Source organism: Drosophila hydei, unplaced genomic scaffold, assembly GCF_003285905.1.
Source record: "Drosophila hydei strain 15085-1641.00,03,60 unplaced genomic scaffold, DhydRS2 tig00000063-arrow-pilon, whole genome shotgun sequence".
Taxonomy (NCBI): Eukaryota; Metazoa; Arthropoda; class Insecta; order Diptera; family Drosophilidae; genus Drosophila; species Drosophila hydei.
The window spans coordinates 4370653-4388058 of NW_022045657.1; the positions used below are offsets into that span (position 1 = coordinate 4370653).

Genomic DNA, 17406 nt, shown 5'->3' on the forward strand with positions numbered 1-17406 from the left:
TTTGTTTTACCTTACCAAACGATACCGATTAACGATAACATTAACAAATCAGCTGATTTTAAACTGGCATAGCGTTGCCACCAGGTACACAGGTGACGCGCTAAAAGTTTACATTTAAAAATTAGATAAGCCACTCATTTTTGCAAAGAAACAATTCATTTCTATATTTTGCTCTTAACCAAAATTAGTACTTAATCGCAGAACTATAGTTTCTTATCGGGTAAATACCCGTTTATACAAAGAATAGCGCACGCACACAATTCGCACTCTAAGCGTTAAAGCATATGATAATTTATTAATCGGATTCTGCTTTAGTATTAATTTGTAACTGCTCGCGTTCAGTGGTCGTGGTCGTGGACGCAACGCATCAGTTGGTGATTGTGCCCTCGCCTGCTAAATTGTGTTCCGGGTCGCTTGCCACAGTCAATAAAATTATAAACATTCCAACAGAAAAGGTAACGCCTGTTGTTACCAAGGTCACGAAAGGATGAGCAGCAAAGTGAATTTTAGCTTCGATAACGTCCTGGGTGTCTACTATGCTGGTCAGATCGTATCTGGCACAGCAGAACTCATTACAGAGCGACCCAAAACCATACGTTGTAAGTTCTTTGCTTAAATACGCATATATTATTTCATTGTGGCTAGCATGACGTCATGTTGCCCCTACTCCGCAGATAAAATGCTCTGGGTCTACGTCTTTGGCCTGGGGCCTGGTGCAGACGCTACATTAGTATTCAAGCCGTCATAGTTGTTTTTGTTATTATTGTTTCGCTGCCTTTGCTATGTGTGTATATCTTGTGTATTGTGCCGGCAGCTAATGTTCACAAATACATATATATATATATATATATATGATTATGTGTCGGTTATTTAATATTGTAGCGAGAGTATAAAGTAAAAAAAAACTAGTTTTTCTTGGAATTATACATATGCTTGATGTTTGTTATAGGCATTGGGCATTTGAGTCGGCTCGGCTAGTGGTGTACTTTGATTTGTAAATGAACAATTCGCTAAGGCATCATGAAAATTGAAATAACAGAGCTAAGAACTTGAATAGTTATAGCAAAAGTAAGTTTCAGTATTTCCGCTGGCCGTCTAAAATTAAGCGCAATAAATGATAGCAAAATTATGCTGGTTTTAGACTGGTTTTCGAATATAATTTGATTCTATAAAAAGTCAGGGCAGTTCAGACAAAAACGAATTAAACACAATTGAATTCGACTGAAACGTAGCTTGATCTGTGCTTCGCCCACATTGCATGCAGCTTAATAGTATTACAAAGAAATTAAGTCCAATTACTCAATGCCCACAATTTACTCTCTTTTGCTTCTCTTGCAGCCATCTATATAACCGTGAATGGTTTCGTGGAGACGCGTTGGCAGGAGAGTGTCGAAAAGACTGGTGCTGATGGCAAGCCGGTTAAATCACTCGAAACATATACCACCACGGAGATCTTCTATAGCAGCGATAAGTATGTGTATGGCCAGAGCGGAGGATCGCAGCTGGAGCTGCCCCAGGGCAAGTATGTCTTTCCCTTTCAAGCCACTATACCTCCCCAAACGCCGACCTCTTTCAATGGCACACACGGACAGATAAAGCATGAGGTGACCTTGACCATAGATCGAGCGGTGCGATATAATAATATATTCAAGCAGTGCTTTACGGTCATACTGCCCAACGATTTGAACGTAAAGCGCGAGCATTTGGTATGTTTATCATGAAATGGGATGCCATAAATTAACTAATCCTAGTCCGCACCTTTTAGCAACCGTTGAAGCGAATCGAGGAGAAAACGTTTTGGTGGGGCTCCATATTTGGCAATAATAAGCCCATGGTAATGGATGTCAGCACCTCATACAGCGCCTATGTGCCTGGCCAGAAGATCCACTTTCACATTGTGCTGGACAATCAAGCAGACGTTCAGTGCCAGGATGTGAAAGTGCGTCTATTCAAGAACGTCATCTATCGCGGCAAAGCGGGCGATAAGGACCAATTGAAAACCACGGAGACACGCATTGCCGATAAGCACTGTGGCGAGGTGGATAAGAATAATAAGGCACAATTCGATGAGTTTTTATTGGTGCCGCCCACAACTCCGACAACAATGAGCGAACGAGACCCGATTCGAGTGAATTACACACTTCGTTTTATAGCCAAGACATTCCGCTTACATGGCGGCGGAGATATGGTTGTGGACTTTCCACTGGTCATTGGAACAGTGCCATTGCAGGGCAGTGCAGACGACAAGGGACCAGGCCAGAAGGCACAGGCACCGAGCACAAACGGCCCCTATCAGACAATGAGTAAGCAGCATCTGTACATAAAATGTAGCTATTTTTAAATTATTCCTTGACCTTTATCCTTAGCTGCACCGAATTTCCAAGAGGACGTGTGCACAGAACACTTTGAGTCCAACACATATAAGCCACGCTATCCAGTTTACATACTCAATGGTCAGCCAGCCGGTGGCAATAGTGGTAAATCGTCTTTGCCCAGTCTTTACCCAAAGGCCGAGGATACACCGCCTGCACCACCAGTACATTACACACCTAATCCAGTTTTGCCAGTGGGAAAACCGTCGGCAATAGTTCAAAAGACGCCGCCATATCCAGTGCAAGCCCCAGCAGCTGTGCCAGCTGTTGGCAACAATTTTGAAGTACTCGGATTTAGTATACCGCCGGGCTATCAGCCCACACCCAGTGCACCGACTGATGCTGCTGGCAATATTGGTTGGAAGTAGTTATTGTGTAAACTATATATTTATATTTTTAGATGCACTTTTTATGAAGTTTAAAATAGATACTCGCGGGCACACAGCAAGTGGCAACGCTGAAATAAATAAAAAATATCGATATATCGGTAAAAAGCTCAAGTAGTGTCACTTTCATTTTTCAGCTGGTTCGCACGGCAACAGCTGTTTGTGGCATGCACTTGACGTAACTTAAGGCCAAGTTTTGTTTTGTTTGAATTTAGTTGTAGCCGAAAAGCGTTTCAAAACCGGTTTGTAGTCTTTCACATAAACTGCAGCAACATCACCGAGCGTCAACATACAGTTGTTTCTCATACAGTCACAAACGCTGAGCAAAAGAAAGTTTTGACGCAATAACATGGCCGTTACTTGTAATTTGTAATGAAGAAGCGTCGTCGTCGTGCGGCCGCGCAGCTCAACAGTTACCGCTGCACTCTGACAGCGAACAGTCGAATATATTGACGAGCTACTTAACTGAATTTTTGGCATAGTTGTAAGGTGAGCAATACCGTTTTCTGGCATGCATATCAAATGCAATGGCTTTATGTTTGTTTTGTGACCAATAGCATCAGCCCTGCCAACCAGACAAGACAACAGCCACAACAACAATAAAAGAGAAATTGCTGATAAGACGATAAACAGTGACCCATCTCTGAATGAATGAAAGAATCTGTGTACCAAGTTTAACTGAAACCTGTGTTAAAATTGGCGCGCAGGAGAATGTAGAGAAACTGAAAATAAGTACAATCCCAGCCATATAAGGGTACTCAGGTTGAAAGATACGATTAAAGCGTGCTCCAGTGGGCATGACACCTTGTAAGTAGGGCCTTTGATCTCAATTGTATCGCATCATTATTTCACACATTAATTTGGCAATAATTTGGTGACTATGCAAAACCCATTGGCGCGGGCACACCTTGAATTGCTTTTCAGTAGAGCGACGACAGAGCTCAAAAACTATTTTGTTTGTCTAACAGCAAATTAATTCCGCTGTTGTTGTTTATATGATTTACAGACATGCCATTGAAGACGCAAACTCAAACGAAGACGCAGCCACAGCAATAAAAGTGAAATCGCACACTCACAAGCACTTTCATTGACATCGGTCGAGCTAGCGCGAATAGAGAGCGATCAATATGACGCCGGCAGTAACAGGCAGCACAACATGTACCAAGCCCACAAGCCCAACGGTCAGTCAGCGGCGCAAGCACAGCGCACGTGAGCAACTGCAGCAAATAATTGCCGGTGGACTATCAGCAGCTATAACGCGTTCCACTTGCCAGCCCCTGGATGTACTCAAAATCCGTTTTCAGCTGCAGGTGGAGCCGTTCAAGGCAGCTGTTCCATCAATGCAGCCGTCTTCCAAAAGTTACCTTCCACTGCATTCCTCCAAATACACATCCATACATCAAGCTGTGCGCACCATTTATCGGGAGGAAGGACTATTGGCCTTCTGGAAGGGTCATAATCCCGCCCAAGTGCTGAGTATTATGTACGGGATTTGTCAGTTCTGGACTTACGAGCAGCTAAGCCTTCTGGCCAAGCAAACCACTTACCTCAAGGATCATCAGCATCTTTCAAATTTCATATGCGGAGCTTCTGCTGGAGCGGCAGCAGTTATAATTTCCACGCCGTTAGATGTCATACGGACACGCCTTATCGCACAGGATACTAGCAAAGGATATCGGTAACTTACACATCTATTTCATATTCATATTCATATAAATATATATGGATAATGATTCGTTTTGCAGAAATGCAACACGTGCCGTCACTGCCATTGTGCGACACGAGGGAATCCGCGGCATGTATCGAGGCTTATCGTCGGCCCTCTTGCAAATCGCCCCCTTGATGGGCACCAACTTTATGGCTTATCGTTTGTTTAGCGAGTCGGCATGCAACTTTTTTGAAGTGGAAGATCGTACCAAGCTGCCTACTTGGACACTCTTGATGCTGGGCGCTTCATCGGGCATGCTGTCGAAAACAATTGTCTATCCCTTTGACTTGGTTAAAAAGCGTCTGCAAATCCAAGGCTTTGAGCAGAACCGCCAAACATTCGGACAAACACTAAAGTGCAATGGAGTTTGGGATTGTCTGCAGCTGACGGTGCGGCAGGAGGGTGTACGGGGTCTCTACAAAGGTGTTGCTCCCACGCTCCTGAAATCTAGCATGACGACGGCATTGTATTTTAGTATTTACGACAAGCTAAAACAGGTGCGCTTCTGGTAGGTGCTACGGAACAATCTTTTTCTATTTAACAATTAAGTAGTGAAACAGTTCACAGCACAGAATCTATTTTTTATATGCAATTTACAATGAATGCTGTAAATGATATTAAGCATAGTGTCTCTGTTAATTAGTTATTAGCACGGGTTTGTTTTATGTTTATAAGATAGTTTATAGTTAATACCATGCGCTAATTCGTTATGCACAAATGCATAAATGATATAGTAATTGTGCTATTGTCTTTATTTAAATTGACTTTTCGACACTGAATATAAATGCTCTTATTTGTATTTAATGTTTCACAAGAATCGAAATATAATTTTTCACAATGTTCAATAAAACTGGTTTGTTAACTCACGCTGAAAATTGAAAATTGTTCATTATCTGAATGTTTATATATTTAATTTTTAAAAAAATATACAGTAAAAAATATATAGTAAAAAATCTGGTTCATAAATGAATATAATGTAAAATATAAGAGTAGGTAATTGGGAGTCATTTAGATTTTTGTTATTTGAGAGGGTATTTAACTGCTCAGCATTAGCTTAGTTCAGCTATTTTGTAAAAGCTTTACTGATTAACTTAAATGCTCCGATTCATTCATTCAGTTACTATCTGCTTTTGTTTAGCCTAAACCCGTAAAATGATATACTACATTTACGTGATGATGGCAAGGTGGAAATTGAATTAACGATATGATAATTGTTCAACTACGAAATGTTCTAAAAATATTTCACAAATTCTTGCTGATTACTATTTTGAACGGCATCACAAAGAACTCAATCGATGGACAAGCTTGATAGAAAAATTATCTGAAGAATATTCAGAAAACATAGTTTAATCTACAAGATATATCTACAATAAGCAGTCTTCATCAGTCGTTGACTATAGACGATTTCGGTAGCTATCGCGCGAACGTACCACCTCGACTCTAAATAGTCTCATATATAACATGCAAATGCTGTTCAGCTACAAATATTTAAAGGATTTCAGTGAGCGGTTTCTGCAGAGAAATTTATTTCTGGCTGTTGTTCAGCTACAAATATTTAAAGGATTTCAGTGAGCGGTTTCTGCAGAGAAATTTATTTCTGGCTGTTGTCTTAGGCTATATTCGGAAGTTAGATTTGACGGCAATAAATTTATATTACCTGAGAGAACAGAGCTCTGCAATTGGGCAAGCTACGAAAACTGTCTAAGATGCTGACCAATGAAGATGTGAAGATTGTAATTGTAAATAAAGCAGACAATTACTTAGGCTTAGATGTTGCAAGTTGGACGAGGATTGATAGTTTTCAAGCTGCTGTAGCGTTTGCAACGCACCGATCAGATGGCTGGGAGTCTAAATTCCAGGGCAGCCTAGATACAACGCAGGACTACCTGCGTTATATAGCCCAAGGTAGAGACCTGGAATTGAGACAGTCTCGGAACACAAGCTCAACTTTATACGTTATTTGTATGAATAAATAAAAATGTGATTAAAATAATGGATTAATTATTTTATTTACCTAAATACCAAAACGTATATTCAGGTTCAACTTTATGTTGGCTTAGGCAATAACCTTAGTTGTTAGTGTTGTTTATAAATAATAGAGATAGTTTATAACTGTAGCTGAGAGTTTCGGATGCAAGATAACCCGTTTAAGAAAATATGTTAAAAATGTATGAAATCCAAATCGCTAACATACAAATACTTGAATCGATACAAAAGCAAACAATTTTACATGTTGATAGATAAAAAGAATGAGAGTCACATGTAAACATAATGTATGTGTGCATTTACTTATGTTTTATGTACATATGATATCTGTTGTGCGAAAGTTTTTAGATTCTTCCAACTGAAATTCAAAGCTGCTGCCTATTTCATCAGCCTTCTAGAAACATTCGTATGAATCAAGCAGTATATGATTAACTCTTACTGTGTTCACAGTTGGTATCGTTGGGCAACAAACATATTCGTTACATTGAATGGAATACATATGTGAATGGATATAGATATTGAATAAAATGGAATGTATATGTGGCTATAGACCTTATCCGCCAAACTACAACAGTTGGCTATCGCCGCTCCATGCTGAGCGACTGAAACGACTTGATAGCAAAAGTATGCTTAAATTGAAATTGGAAAAGAGGCCAATGTTAATAGCTCTGCATTTGTTTGCCGACGATGCGGATAGACTGAAGCATTGGCTGGATATGATTTATGAAGTGGCAGCTCCAGAATTGTTTGGCAAGCAAATGGAATTCTTCGTTGATGACATTTGGGCATCATATATATTTAATTTGAACACATGGGGTATTAAGCGCTGTGATAGCAGTTTCTCCACACAATCAGCCCCACTGATTTTTGGTGTTACTGCTTCTGGGGTAGTCCATTTCTTTGGTACAGCCCAAGGTCCGCAAAAACCCAGCTTGAGAAAGCTTCAGTCATTTTGTAAGCAAATATTAAGTGAGTCTTTGGTACAACATTTAAAACTGGAAGATAAATGCCAAGTGCCCGAAGTAGACTTGACCATCTTTAATGAACTGATTTATGGCGAATATGATGCAGATATAATAATTTGCTTTTATACTACACTGCAGAGAGAAACGGGCGTGGGTAACAGCTTTATAGAAGATATTCAAGGACTTGCTGCCAAACTGAATCATGAAAAAGTTAAGATATTTAAAATGAATCTTGAAACAAATAGAGCACCCAAGAATTTCAATATAGAAAAATTACCTACAATGTTTATTCTCCCTCGAGCTCAAAAATTTAATCCCATATGCTGTTACGATATTTCACATGGCATCGATACTATGCTCCGATACAGTGCGCCGCACTTTACCGAAGATTTGTACTTTTATTATCGAAACGGTCGGCGTAAGTTGCACGCAGAGCTGCTCTGGCGAATTGATCACTATTTTAAGGAAGAAAACATTTACTTATTACAACTTAATTTATGATGGTATAAAAATAAAAAGCATACTAATCGATTAAACGATACGATATCGATACTTTGTAAAGTTTAAAAGATCAACATGCAAAAATTACAATCAAAACACGAGACAAAGCACGCAATTTTACTTAATCACCGGGAATTAATAAATAAAGCCTACGTCGCTGGAGTATCTGACTATGAAATATATGCACTAAAATCAGAGTTGTTTCAATTTCATCCAAAATTAACCGAAAAGTCACAGCAAGACCAAAGAAAACGCAAACGCAAGTTGAATGAAGCAGCACATAATGCATCAGTGGACAACATTGCCGAGTACATGGAGAATCTGCCCGAGGCCAAAATGGACAATGTTTCACCACTGCCACGCTATTGGGAAGACGAGTACGAAATGCCTCAGCTGTATGGCAGTAATCTAAGCAGTAAATTTCAAAAGTATCAAAAGGAGGAAAAGACTACCAGAACTTTCATCATACCGCATTCATCCCACTTTTACAATCATAATGTGGATCAGCTAACCACATTATTGCCACAGCTGTTGCCCAGCTATGATTTAATTGTGATTGACCCACCCTGGCGCAATAAGTATATACGTCGTATAAAACGCGCCAAACACGAGCTAGGCTATGCCATGATGGACAATAACCAATTGGCACAGTTGCCGCTCAACCAACTCACGCATGAACGTACATTAGTAGCCATTTGGTGCACGAACTCCAACATACATCAGACGATGCTAGAAACAGAGCTTCTGCCTCGTTGGCAATTACGTTTACTACATAAACTGCGATGGTACAAGCTGAATACGGCGAATAGACTCATTGGCAAATTAAATCAAACGGATGCCACACAAAAACAGCCGTATGAGCAACTTTATTTGGCTTGCCATGCGCGGAGTGATGTGACATATGCCACAAATTTGACACAAACTGAACTGCTGCTCAGCGTGCCAAGCATTGTGCACTCACACAAACCGCCTTTGCTGGATTGGTTGCGTCCACATTTGCAGCTTGAACAAGATCAAGTTGAGCCCAATTGCTTGGAGTTGTTCGCTCGCTATTTGCAGCCTCAATTCACGTCTATTGGCTTGGAGGTACTGAAGCTAATGGATGATCGGTTGTATGACCAAATAATAAAGAAAAGTCAATGATACAAAAATTTAACATTGATTTTTTTTGTGTTAGATACCGACCGCAGGATTTCTGAATTATTTTTGTTTTATCGTATTTATTTGTGTACTGTTAATGAGAGAAAATGCAACAATAATTTTGTATGTGAAGGAGCTGGCGAAATGTTAGACATTTGTGTAGTGTGTGTGTGTTGATTTTGTTTGTGTTAAATTAAGTATTAAAATATTAAGAATTATTAATACACATGTATTGGTTGTTCTTTGCCTACTCATGACCCTGAGCCATGGCTGCCGGATTAGTTGGTTCGTTGCCGCCACGCTTCTTTGATCCAGATACAATATCATCGATACGCAGCAGAAGAATAGCAGTCTCCACTGCAGTTTTGTAGGTCTGCAACTTGACGGCAAGTGGCTCCCAAATGTTTTTCTCATTCATGTCAACAATTTCACCAGATTCGCCATCAATGCCCCAAGCACAGACTCCAGCGCCAGTGTGGGAGGCGTGCTTGGCACGCAGGGCGGTCAACGCGCGAATAGTATTGGCGCCGCAATTCTGGGCAAGTGTGCGTGGTATAATTTCTAAAGCATGCGCTACGGCAGTGTAGGGTCCTTTTACTTGCTTACGTGTTAGCAGCTGGGAGGCTGCCATTTCGACAGCACCACCGCCAGCTACAAGACGTGGCTCAAGGACAAGATTGCGTGCCACGTGCAGAGCATCCTGCAGATTACGCTCAGTTTCATTGAGTATGTCCTTGCTGGCGCCTCGCAGCAATATGGTGCAGGCCTTGGGTTCCTTGCATTGTGTGACAAACGTGAAATACTCGTCACCAATTTTCTTGATCTCAAATAGTCCGGCACCAGTGCCGACATCCTTCTCCGTCAGCTCCTCAGTTCGGTTTACAATGGTAGCACCGCAGGCGCGAGCAATACGCAAGTTGTCCGTTTTGCGTAGACGACGAATAGCAGTAATGCCCGCCTTTAGTAAATAATGCTGCGCCAGATCAGATACACCCTTTTCGGTAAACACCAGATCCGGTTTGACGGCAATTATATCAGCACAGACGCGCTGTACAAACTCTTCTTCTATTTGCAGCATGCGCGTAAAGTCCTGTTCGCCAATGATTTCAACGTTTGTCTGGCTCTCGCCCTTTTTGTATTCCAGTGAGCAATCCAACAGCACAATGCGTGGATTCTCTATGTAGCGACGCATTTTGGGATGGGTCACGTCCTTGTTGAGCATAACACCCCTCAGCACACAGGAGTCTTCGATAGCACCACCGGGAATCTTCTCCACCTTTGCATAGCTATCGAAATTATGAAATAAAATAAATGTTTACTCCAGATCCTTCTACTTCAACTACATACCGCTTAATGTCCACCTCCAATCGTCCATTCTCATTCAACGTAACAGTCTCAACAGCATCCAAAGCAATCTTAACAGCCATATCAGACCACTTGCCTATGAATTTGGTGCCAACGCAGGCCTTAACGACATCAGCCATTTTAGCTTTATCCTTGACATCCAACTGGACACTCAAATCAGACTGCAAATGATTAACAATGTCTTCGAGCGCTTCCCGATAGGCACGAATTATCACTGTTGGGTGGATTTGCTGTTGCAGGAATGGTTCGGCAGCGGCTAGCATCTCCCCAGCCAGGACAATTACAGAGGTGGTACCATCACCAACCTCCTCATCCTGTGTGCGAGCAATCTCAATCATGCTCTTGGCCGCAGGATGCTGCACAGTAATTTCACGCAATATTGCATTGCCATCGTTGGTCATCACGATTCCGCCCATTGGATCCATAAGCATTTTAAGCATGGCCTGGGGACCCAAGCATGTGCGTATCACATCAGCAATAGCCTGAAATTATTAATAATTTTACAATCTTGTAAACAGATGGCCAAAATTGCACGACAGCCGCATGAGACATGTGAGTCACAAGCATTACACACATACGATCTCACTCACACACATACCTTTCCGGCTTGAATATTCTCCAACTGCACTTTGCGGCCCGATTCTCTTTTTGTGTTTTGACCTTAACGATAAGAATAAGTTAGTATATTAACTTAGTTCAATGCAAATTTAACGCTTACTCAACACGAGTATTGGTTGCTGTCCACCAAACATGATTATTGATATTTTTAATTAATTTCAAAGGGAAAATAATAGAACTCGTGCCTCGCGTTTTGCTGTTGCCGCTGTTTGAAAGAGAATGAGTGACATTTATTTTTGAGGTTAGAAACGCTGACACACGATTCGAGAAGATTCGATAACACATATTTTTGTTAGTGTTTAATTATTGATCAATATTAATAAATATTATTATTCAGACAGCACCTACACAAATTATGTATTATTTAAAATTAAAATGTTGCAAGACAGAAATATTTTAATTGGGCAGCGCCAAATTGCTGACTCTATATCGATAGCTAGTCGATATCATTACACACATTGGCAACACTATAATCGCAGCTGTTGCATTATTGTTTATAAACGTTTTGTGTAAAATGCACGCCATGGATACAAAAAAGATATCCTTTGGTTTTAGCAAGGTGGCTAAAAAGCCAAATATATTACCCAGCAAAGCGACAAAAGAAGAAAACAAAGTAGAGCTAATAAAATGCCTCGAAGGCAAGGAAATAAAGCTTGTCGCGTAAGTAAACAATATTTGTAATACAATGTAAAACTTATTGTTTATTCAATGTTTCTAGTGAAAAACAAGAAGTTGCGCCACTTGTCATACAAATGCCCACTATTCAGAAAACTTCCACTGCGTTGGCAAGTCTAATGAAACGTCGCGCTGTTTTGATGGGCGAAGAAGACGTAGACCCCGAAGAGTCCAATGCCGAACCCCAATCTATAGCTGAAGTAACTACTAATGGTGAGACTGTCAACTTAGAGCAAAGAGCCGCACGCGAACTGCTTGAAGCCGCTGCGAACGAAAATGGCAACGATGTAATGGATAGTGAAAAGCTTGTATTACCGGCTTTAAAAGCTGATGAGTTGCCGCTGGATGGTGCCAAAGAAGCAACCTTAGATGACTATGACTCAATACCTATACAGCAATTTGGTCTGGCGATGCTACGCGGTATGGGCTGGGTGGATCCGCCGCCTAAGAAAAAGGGCGCTGTTCCGGTAGATGAGGCTCCATTTTTGCGACCCAAAGGCATGGGCTTAGGCGCTGACAAAGCTTTGAAACCAAAAGCGTTGCTGGTGCAGCCCGAGAGAAATGAAATATTGGAAATTAAGAAACAAGCTTATGTGCGCATCTTAGGTGGCAAGCAAAAAGATCAGTATGGACAGATTGAGGGCTTTGACGATCATGCTGGTCGTGTGATTGTTAAAATGGCAATTGGAGGTAACAAAGAAGCATTTAATGAGTTTCTTTGCCAGCCCGTCTCTCGCAAAGAATATTCACAGTATGGCAAGTGCATAAGTAAGTGGTAACTACATAAAACTAAGCACAGACTAAGTGAAATAAAATTAATATTAGTTCCCATTATTTGCAGATACAGCCAAATATGAAGAGTTTAAAAAGCACGAAAACGAGCATGGCCAAATAATTATAAAGCGGGAAAAGTCAACAGAGAGAATCAGTGTAAAGACGGACAGTCGGAATAGACAACGAGAGGAGGAACGCAAAATGCATAGAACAAAAGACGAAGAACGGAAGTCTTGTAAAAAAGACAAAGACTACATAGACAAATGCAGCACATCCTTCAAAAGAGAGGAACGTAATCCTTATAGGACAGAAGAGCGGGGAAGAGATGAATCCAGCAGAAGTAGTCGTTACCAAGACCGTGGTCAGGATTCTCTCACAAGTAGCAGCACATCTAAATCAGGTAGTCGAAGACGCCAGCAAAGCAGCTCAGACGAAGCCGACGATACAGACGAATCAACAGAAAGTGATTCTGATTCCGCTTACGAGCGCAAGTACAAAAGGAAGTCAAAAACTGGGAACAGCAACAGTAAATCCAAGAAAAGGAAGTCAAAGAAAACAAAAAGTAAATCGCACCGAAATCGCCGTTCCTCAAGTACTAGCGAGGATAGCGATAGCAGCACGGACGAAAGGACACGACGACGTCATCAAAAAAAGAAAACTAAAAAGAGTAAACATGCTCGTTCCCGCACCCGGTCTCGATCGCGTGATGGGCGTACGAAATAGTACAAAGAAACTCAGGTTACACAATTGTTGATTCATTCGAAAATTTATTTTAAACATTTATGTATTAGCAGAAGACGCATAGTTTTTCATGCTTATGTGGGATTATCATTAAATTTCAATCAACTCAATCACAAAAATGTCTTTCTTTGAGAAACTTTGGGGCCCATACAAACTTAGAGTTAGAAATGTGGTGATGTATAGGTTACCAAAATGCTTTATGTTTATGAATTTTTGCTAGTTATATGAATGATAATACTTTCAATATGCCCATTGCATACTTATATATTACGATATACTATATTTATTGATTAGGTTGTGTGAGATGGCAAGTAAATGACTTAGTTTTATATATTCGAATATGTGCTTTTTGGTCGAATATGAGGGATTGTGTGTATCTGGGTTTGATGATATTTATTTAATAGTCCATATAATAATTTAATAAACAAAAATTAGCGGTTTACTGAAGCTTCTTTTTGCCATATTGAATTTTATCATTAATTATCTTAGAAACTTTCTGGATAAGGGACTTGAAAACATCTTTTTCATTCAAGCCCGGCCACATAGCTACCAGTACCGTAGCACAATACATTAACAATAGATTATTAATGATGGCACCAATCCAGGCCAGAGCCAGTAGAGCCATGCTTATTATGATCACAACCTATGAAAAGATGTTTACAATAAAATTTCTTGTCTAGATCTATATGTACAAAGTGATTACCATTGTTGGCTTGCGCTCCTTGAACAGATAATCATACCAATCGACAATGCTTGATTTAATTTTATACAACTGTCCGCAAACGTCTTCAAATTTGGCCTCCTGTTCGCCATCCCAATTCCCACCATTGGCAACCAACCGTGACAGCATCGGAATAACAAAGTCCATAAAGAATGCCAGTAAGGCCAGCAAGGAGAATAGAGTTATAAAGGACAAATCCATATACCATAGCAACAGATACATGATACTGATGGCGCCAAAGACGACGCCGGCATAGTATTGTTTTTCCCAAGTAAGAACACCATATCCGCTTACAATGGCATTGCGAAATGGTTCCAGGTCGTGCTTTAGTTTGATTAGGGCACGCTTCTGTAAATTAATGAAAATTTTACTTTTCATGATGGCGGCAATTTCTTTGCGTGTGCGTATTACAAAAGTGCAAAGGAATCAGTTGGAATAACGGGTCCTCGCTTACCTGGTCAACTTGAGATGTTGTCATCTTTGTTTGTCGGATTTGATAAAACGTTTCCACGCCTTAGTTTTCTCGTATATATATTTATTCGATACAGTGGAGTTATAGTTAGTTTGGAAGAAAAATCAATTTGTTTGTGCAAGCTTCCAGTAAGGATGTAAAAAGCATCGATAGCGACGTTCGCTAAAGAAAAATATCGTTTTGACACACAGGTATGGCAGTACAATATATCGATATACTTGAGACAAATTGGGTGACACTGATAAAAGCTAATGAATTTGAGCAGTATGCGTGTAATTATTAAAATGTTACCGGAATATTTTAAAAACTAGTTGTAATTTTACTAAAAATAGGAGAGTGTGTGAGCTGTAAATGTCAATAAGAACTATTTAAAACTGATCAAGAACTACTTTAAATGATTTAATTTCTTAAAAATATTTAATAGCAAAAGCAACTGCTACTTTAAAATATTTTTAGAGAAGATACACCAACTAAGTATGCCCATGCGATACTTTTGAAAATGACTTGAAAAAAAAAACGATACAATTGTCAACGTTTTCTTGTTTTTCATTAGAATCCCAATTTTCAATTTATTAATAACACAATGAGTTGTCCAGGCTTTGGCGAAGTAAGAATTCCGTCTTCCCGCGCGTTCTGGGATGACTGCGAGGAGGACGAATTCGAAAGCATTGAGCCGGCCCCAAAGTGAGTTTGCAGTTCTTGATTGTTTATAACATGCTTTCACTGATTTAATATGTATATGTCTTTAACAGGTCGCAACTCAAATTTATGGATGGAACAGATGAAACACCATTTGCCAGTGATCTGTTAGTGCTTCTCGAGGGTCCATTCGTAACAGAGTTCAGCAGGGGTGCGTTGCTTGACGATGCAAAACTCATTTGTGAGATACCAGCAAAAAGTTCCACTTTGCATTGGAATGCCTCAAAAGGACAGCTGATAGCCACGCTGGAGGAGGATCTGACCAGCAGTGGCGAAATTACAGAGCTACTAATACCTTACGCACAACTAGCAAAGCGCGTATTAACCATCACCATAAAGCCCAAGGTGGACTACAAAAGCGAGGAGATTGACAGATACTGCGAATATGTAGCTATTGTGCACAGCATTGGTGGCAAGGGAGATGATAAAACTTTGAGCGAGCTAGAAGCACCCAACTTTATAGCTGGAGTGGCAGCAGGCAGTAAGTGTTTGAGTTTATCATGAAAAATCAGATTTAAGTTTCGGCGAATTCCTCGGTATTCCTCGGTAAATGTATTAATATATATTTCCCTACGATTTTTGCAGTTGCCAGCTGGCGTAATCAGATGGAATTACCTGTCAGCTCTTACGTTATATACACAGACAAACTGCCCCTGGATGTAATTGCTGCACAACCTGTGCTGAAGCTGCTACAGAAGATGGGCGTACCGTGCATTGAACGTTATTTACCACCAGCCAAGGATAGCTCCTACTTGTATATGTAAACAAAATGAACATAAGTGTTAGGTGGTTGTTTTTATTTAAATAAAAGGTTGGGGTTGCAAATGAAAATCAAACATCACAATTAATTTGCAAACCAGTACAAGGGTAGATTACTTTAATACTTCGAATATGCTCAAATTGAGTTCTTTGCTGCGTCGTTCCATGTGCGCCTTTGCAATAGCTATAAACTGTGGCCGCGAGAGCAACGAATAGGCGGGCACCAACAGCGAAGAGGCCAACATATGCAACTCTTTGTGACCACTGCTAAACAAATCAAGCCCCAGCTCCAAGGCCGTGCCAAAATCACATTCGTCCACAGCAATGTTTGCCGCATTAGCCAATGGCTGTAATTTCTCAAGCACTGCCTGTTTGGCATTATCGCTTCCATCGTTCAGATCTTTTCGCTCAAACAAAGCCAAAATTTTCTTAAGTTCTGCATCGCTGACCATAAGCGGCCGATAGCCTTGCTGCGACTTGCGCTCGTAGGGCACCACAATACCAGCCCGATGAAATGATTTGGTCACTACACGCTTATTCCGTTCAGTCTTCAAAATTTCAAGCTGCGACAATTCCAGCGAGTTATCACTGATATACTGTTTCGTTGCTTTCTTGATGGCAGCCACTTGGCCTGTTGTGAATGGCGTGCCCACATAATCATGCTGCAAATAGTGGAGGAACGCATCAAATATGTTGCCAGCCACAAATTCAAACTCACAGCTGCGTGTCGCATCATTGCGTGCCAGCATCAGTCGCTCTTTGTCCTGTGGCACATCGCGCCAGTAGCCATAGTGTATACCTGTGCCTTGACGAACAAATACGGTTTGAAACTCGGGCGGATCATAATAGAAACGCCAATGTCGCAAGTAGTCTCCTGGTTCACCTATTTTGGCTTTGTGAAATTTACCAGCCAAAAACTCGAAAGGACCGACCAACTGCAACTGAAGTACCGATTCCATATGCTGCAGTGCTGCGGCATTGGTGACATCCTTCTTTATTGAGTTTATGAATTTCCAGAACTCGTAAAAATCTTCCGGCATTTCTACCAGAAATTTGTGTCGAATAAATTCATTGCTCGCGCAGAGATTATCGTACTCTTGCTGTACCGACAAACGTATGCGCTTTTCTAGTATTTCCATATAATTCTTTCCCGCAATATTGTTCATTGCTTCCTTGTGCAACTCAGCCGTCTCCGACTCATAACTTCCCAAATTTTTTTCCACCTCTGGTGACTCCATTTTGCTGCTCGTATTTGCACTGTTTTTATCTTCCTCCTCGGAAGTTGCTCTGCGTTTTGGCGCCAATTTTTGGGTTTCTATTTGCTTGGTTGGGTGATTATATTTCTCTAAGTGTGCCTCATTTCGCTGGTAGCATTTGTCCCAGTATTTACAGTTTGCCTTTGGCATTTTGCAATCTCTCGAAATTCTTCAATTTAATGTATAAATGCAACAACAATAAAAACAATACTAAAAGCTTATTCTTCTTCTTGTTATCTACAAAATACCAACCGCAAGAGGTCAAACA

The 17406-nt window shown here is 40.6% G+C and overlaps 10 protein-coding genes across 13 annotated transcripts; 7 read left to right on the forward strand and 3 right to left on the reverse strand.

Annotated features, from left to right (window-relative positions):
* Positions 1–338: 338 nt before the first annotated feature.
* On the forward strand, positions 339–2807 carry LOC111600281 (arrestin domain-containing protein 1). The gene is made up of 4 exons (XM_023316331.2): positions 339–599; positions 1339–1706; positions 1766–2303; positions 2367–2807. The coding sequence occupies exons 1-4, from the start codon at positions 488–490 to the stop codon at positions 2738–2740; spliced, it is 1392 nt and encodes a 463-aa protein (XP_023172099.2). The 5' UTR covers positions 339–487; the 3' UTR covers positions 2741–2807.
* Positions 2808–2900: 93 nt separating this feature from the next.
* LOC111600282 (mitochondrial thiamine pyrophosphate carrier) lies at positions 2901–5163 on the forward strand. Of its 2 annotated transcripts, XM_023316332.2 has the most exons (4): positions 2901–3247; positions 3316–3565; positions 3765–4436; positions 4504–5163. In XM_023316332.2, the coding sequence occupies exons 3-4, from the start codon at positions 3886–3888 to the stop codon at positions 4976–4978; spliced, it is 1026 nt and encodes a 341-aa protein (XP_023172100.1). In that variant the 5' UTR covers positions 2901–3247; positions 3316–3565; positions 3765–3885; the 3' UTR covers positions 4979–5163. The 2 variants fall into 2 exon arrangements, with proteins under 2 accessions (XP_023172100.1, XP_023172101.1); XM_023316333.2 differs by lacking the exon at positions 3316–3565.
* A 140-nt stretch (positions 5164–5303) lies between these two features.
* On the forward strand, positions 5304–6442 carry LOC115482784. The gene is given in 4 exon segments (XM_030222778.1): positions 5304–5319; positions 5752–5809; positions 5811–6140; positions 6142–6442. Coding segments are annotated over 4 exon segments (705 nt in total).
* Positions 6443–6979: 537 nt separating this feature from the next.
* LOC111600237 lies at positions 6980–7685 on the forward strand. Its single transcript, XM_030222779.1, has 2 exons — positions 6980–7571; positions 7663–7685. The coding sequence occupies exons 1-2, from the start codon at positions 6980–6982 to the stop codon at positions 7683–7685; spliced, it is 615 nt and encodes a 204-aa protein (XP_030078639.1).
* A 133-nt stretch (positions 7686–7818) lies between these two features.
* LOC111600278 (methyltransferase-like protein 4) lies at positions 7819–9085 on the forward strand. The gene has a single exon (XM_023316327.2). It carries the CDS (start codon positions 7994–7996, stop codon positions 9059–9061), a length of 1068 nt encoding a protein of 355 aa, XP_023172095.1. The 5' UTR covers positions 7819–7993; the 3' UTR covers positions 9062–9085.
* Positions 9086–9110: 25 nt separating this feature from the next.
* On the reverse strand, positions 9111–11277 carry LOC111600277 (T-complex protein 1 subunit gamma). Its single transcript, XM_023316326.2, has 4 exons — positions 11142–11277; positions 11022–11083; positions 10406–10905; positions 9111–10344 (listed from the first exon to the last, which is right to left on the reverse strand). The coding sequence occupies exons 1-4, from the start codon at positions 11173–11175 to the stop codon at positions 9306–9308; spliced, it is 1635 nt and encodes a 544-aa protein (XP_023172094.1). The 5' UTR covers positions 11176–11277; the 3' UTR covers positions 9111–9305.
* A 133-nt stretch (positions 11278–11410) lies between these two features.
* LOC111600257 (G-patch domain and KOW motifs-containing protein) lies at positions 11411–13454 on the forward strand. Of its 2 annotated transcripts, none has more exons than XM_023316305.2 (3): positions 11411–11701; positions 11760–12484; positions 12542–12648. In XM_023316305.2, exons 1-3 carry the CDS (start codon positions 11556–11558, stop codon positions 12571–12573), a joined length of 903 nt encoding a protein of 300 aa, XP_023172073.2. In that variant the 5' UTR covers positions 11411–11555; the 3' UTR covers positions 12574–12648. The 2 variants fall into 2 exon arrangements, with proteins under 2 accessions (XP_023172073.2, XP_023172072.2); XM_023316304.2 differs by having other exon boundaries at positions 11416–11701; positions 12558–13454.
* Positions 13352–14757, reverse strand: LOC111600260 (ARL-6-interacting protein 1 homolog). 2 transcript variants are annotated; one of them, XM_023316309.2, is made up of 4 exons: positions 14643–14757; positions 14407–14586; positions 13935–14300; positions 13352–13874 (listed from the first exon to the last, which is right to left on the reverse strand). In XM_023316309.2, the coding sequence occupies exons 2-4, from the start codon at positions 14428–14430 to the stop codon at positions 13671–13673; spliced, it is 594 nt and encodes a 197-aa protein (XP_023172077.1). In that variant the 5' UTR covers positions 14431–14586; positions 14643–14757; the 3' UTR covers positions 13352–13670. The 2 variants fall into 2 exon arrangements, with proteins under 2 accessions (XP_023172077.1, XP_023172076.1); XM_023316308.2 differs by having other exon boundaries at positions 14407–14757.
* A 157-nt stretch (positions 14758–14914) lies between these two features.
* Positions 14915–15907, forward strand: LOC111600259. Its single transcript, XM_023316307.2, has 3 exons — positions 14915–15108; positions 15177–15604; positions 15709–15907. The coding sequence occupies exons 1-3, from the start codon at positions 15008–15010 to the stop codon at positions 15885–15887; spliced, it is 708 nt and encodes a 235-aa protein (XP_023172075.2). The 5' UTR covers positions 14915–15007; the 3' UTR covers positions 15888–15907.
* A 79-nt stretch (positions 15908–15986) lies between these two features.
* On the reverse strand, positions 15987–17390 carry LOC111600258 (histone PARylation factor 1-like). The gene has a single exon (XM_023316306.2). It carries the CDS (start codon positions 17286–17288, stop codon positions 15996–15998), a length of 1293 nt encoding a protein of 430 aa, XP_023172074.2. The 5' UTR covers positions 17289–17390; the 3' UTR covers positions 15987–15995.
* Positions 17391–17406: the final 16 nt, after the last annotated feature.

Coding starts and splice junctions, on each gene's coding strand:
- LOC111600278 (XM_023316327.2), top strand. CDS start 7,994: ATGCAAAAATTACAATCAAAACACGAGACAAAGCACGCAATTTTACTT.
- LOC111600237 (XM_030222779.1), top strand. CDS start 6,980: ATGGAATGTATATGTGGCTATAGACCTTATCCGCCAAACTACAACAGT. Junction 7,572..7,662: donor GCAGAGAGAAACGGGCGTGG/GTAACAGCTTTA, acceptor TGAAACAAATAG/AGCACCCAAGAATTTCAATA.
- LOC111600282 (XM_023316332.2), top strand. CDS start 3,886: ATGACGCCGGCAGTAACAGGCAGCACAACATGTACCAAGCCCACAAGC. Junction 4,437..4,503: donor GATACTAGCAAAGGATATCG/GTAACTTACACA, acceptor TTCGTTTTGCAG/AAATGCAACACGTGCCGTCA.
- LOC111600258 (XM_023316306.2), bottom strand. CDS start 17,288: ATGCCAAAGGCAAACTGTAAATACTGGGACAAATGCTACCAGCGAAAT.
- LOC111600281 (XM_023316331.2), top strand. CDS start 488: ATGAGCAGCAAAGTGAATTTTAGCTTCGATAACGTCCTGGGTGTCTAC. Junction 600..1,338: donor GCGACCCAAAACCATACGTT/GTAAGTTCTTTG, acceptor CTTCTCTTGCAG/CCATCTATATAACCGTGAAT. Junction 1,707..1,765: donor ACGTAAAGCGCGAGCATTTG/GTATGTTTATCA, acceptor CGCACCTTTTAG/CAACCGTTGAAGCGAATCGA.
- LOC111600257 (XM_023316304.2), top strand. CDS start 11,556: ATGCACGCCATGGATACAAAAAAGATATCCTTTGGTTTTAGCAAGGTG. Junction 11,702..11,759: donor AAGGAAATAAAGCTTGTCGC/GTAAGTAAACAA, acceptor CAATGTTTCTAG/TGAAAAACAAGAAGTTGCGC. Junction 12,485..12,557: donor ACAGTATGGCAAGTGCATAA/GTAAGTGGTAAC, acceptor CATTATTTGCAG/ATACAGCCAAATATGAAGAG.
- LOC111600277 (XM_023316326.2), bottom strand. CDS start 11,175: ATGTTTGGTGGACAGCAACCAATACTCGTGTTGA. Junction 11,084..11,141: donor GCAACCAATACTCGTGTTGA/GTAAGCGTTAAA, acceptor CTTATCGTTAAG/GTCAAAACACAAAAAGAGAA. Junction 10,345..10,405: donor TTGGAGGTGGACATTAAGCG/GTATGTAGTTGA, acceptor TAATTTCGATAG/CTATGCAAAGGTGGAGAAGA.
- LOC111600260 (XM_023316309.2), bottom strand. CDS start 14,430: ATGACAACATCTCAAGTTGACCAG. Junction 14,301..14,406: donor CAACATCTCAAGTTGACCAG/GTAAGCGAGGAC, acceptor ATTAATTTACAG/AAGCGTGCCCTAATCAAACT. Junction 13,875..13,934: donor AGGAGCGCAAGCCAACAATG/GTAATCACTTTG, acceptor ATCTTTTCATAG/GTTGTGATCATAATAAGCAT.
- LOC111600259 (XM_023316307.2), top strand. CDS start 15,008: ATGAGTTGTCCAGGCTTTGGCGAAGTAAGAATTCCGTCTTCCCGCGCG. Junction 15,109..15,176: donor AGCATTGAGCCGGCCCCAAA/GTGAGTTTGCAG, acceptor TGTCTTTAACAG/GTCGCAACTCAAATTTATGG. Junction 15,605..15,708: donor AGCTGGAGTGGCAGCAGGCA/GTAAGTGTTTGA, acceptor CGATTTTTGCAG/TTGCCAGCTGGCGTAATCAG.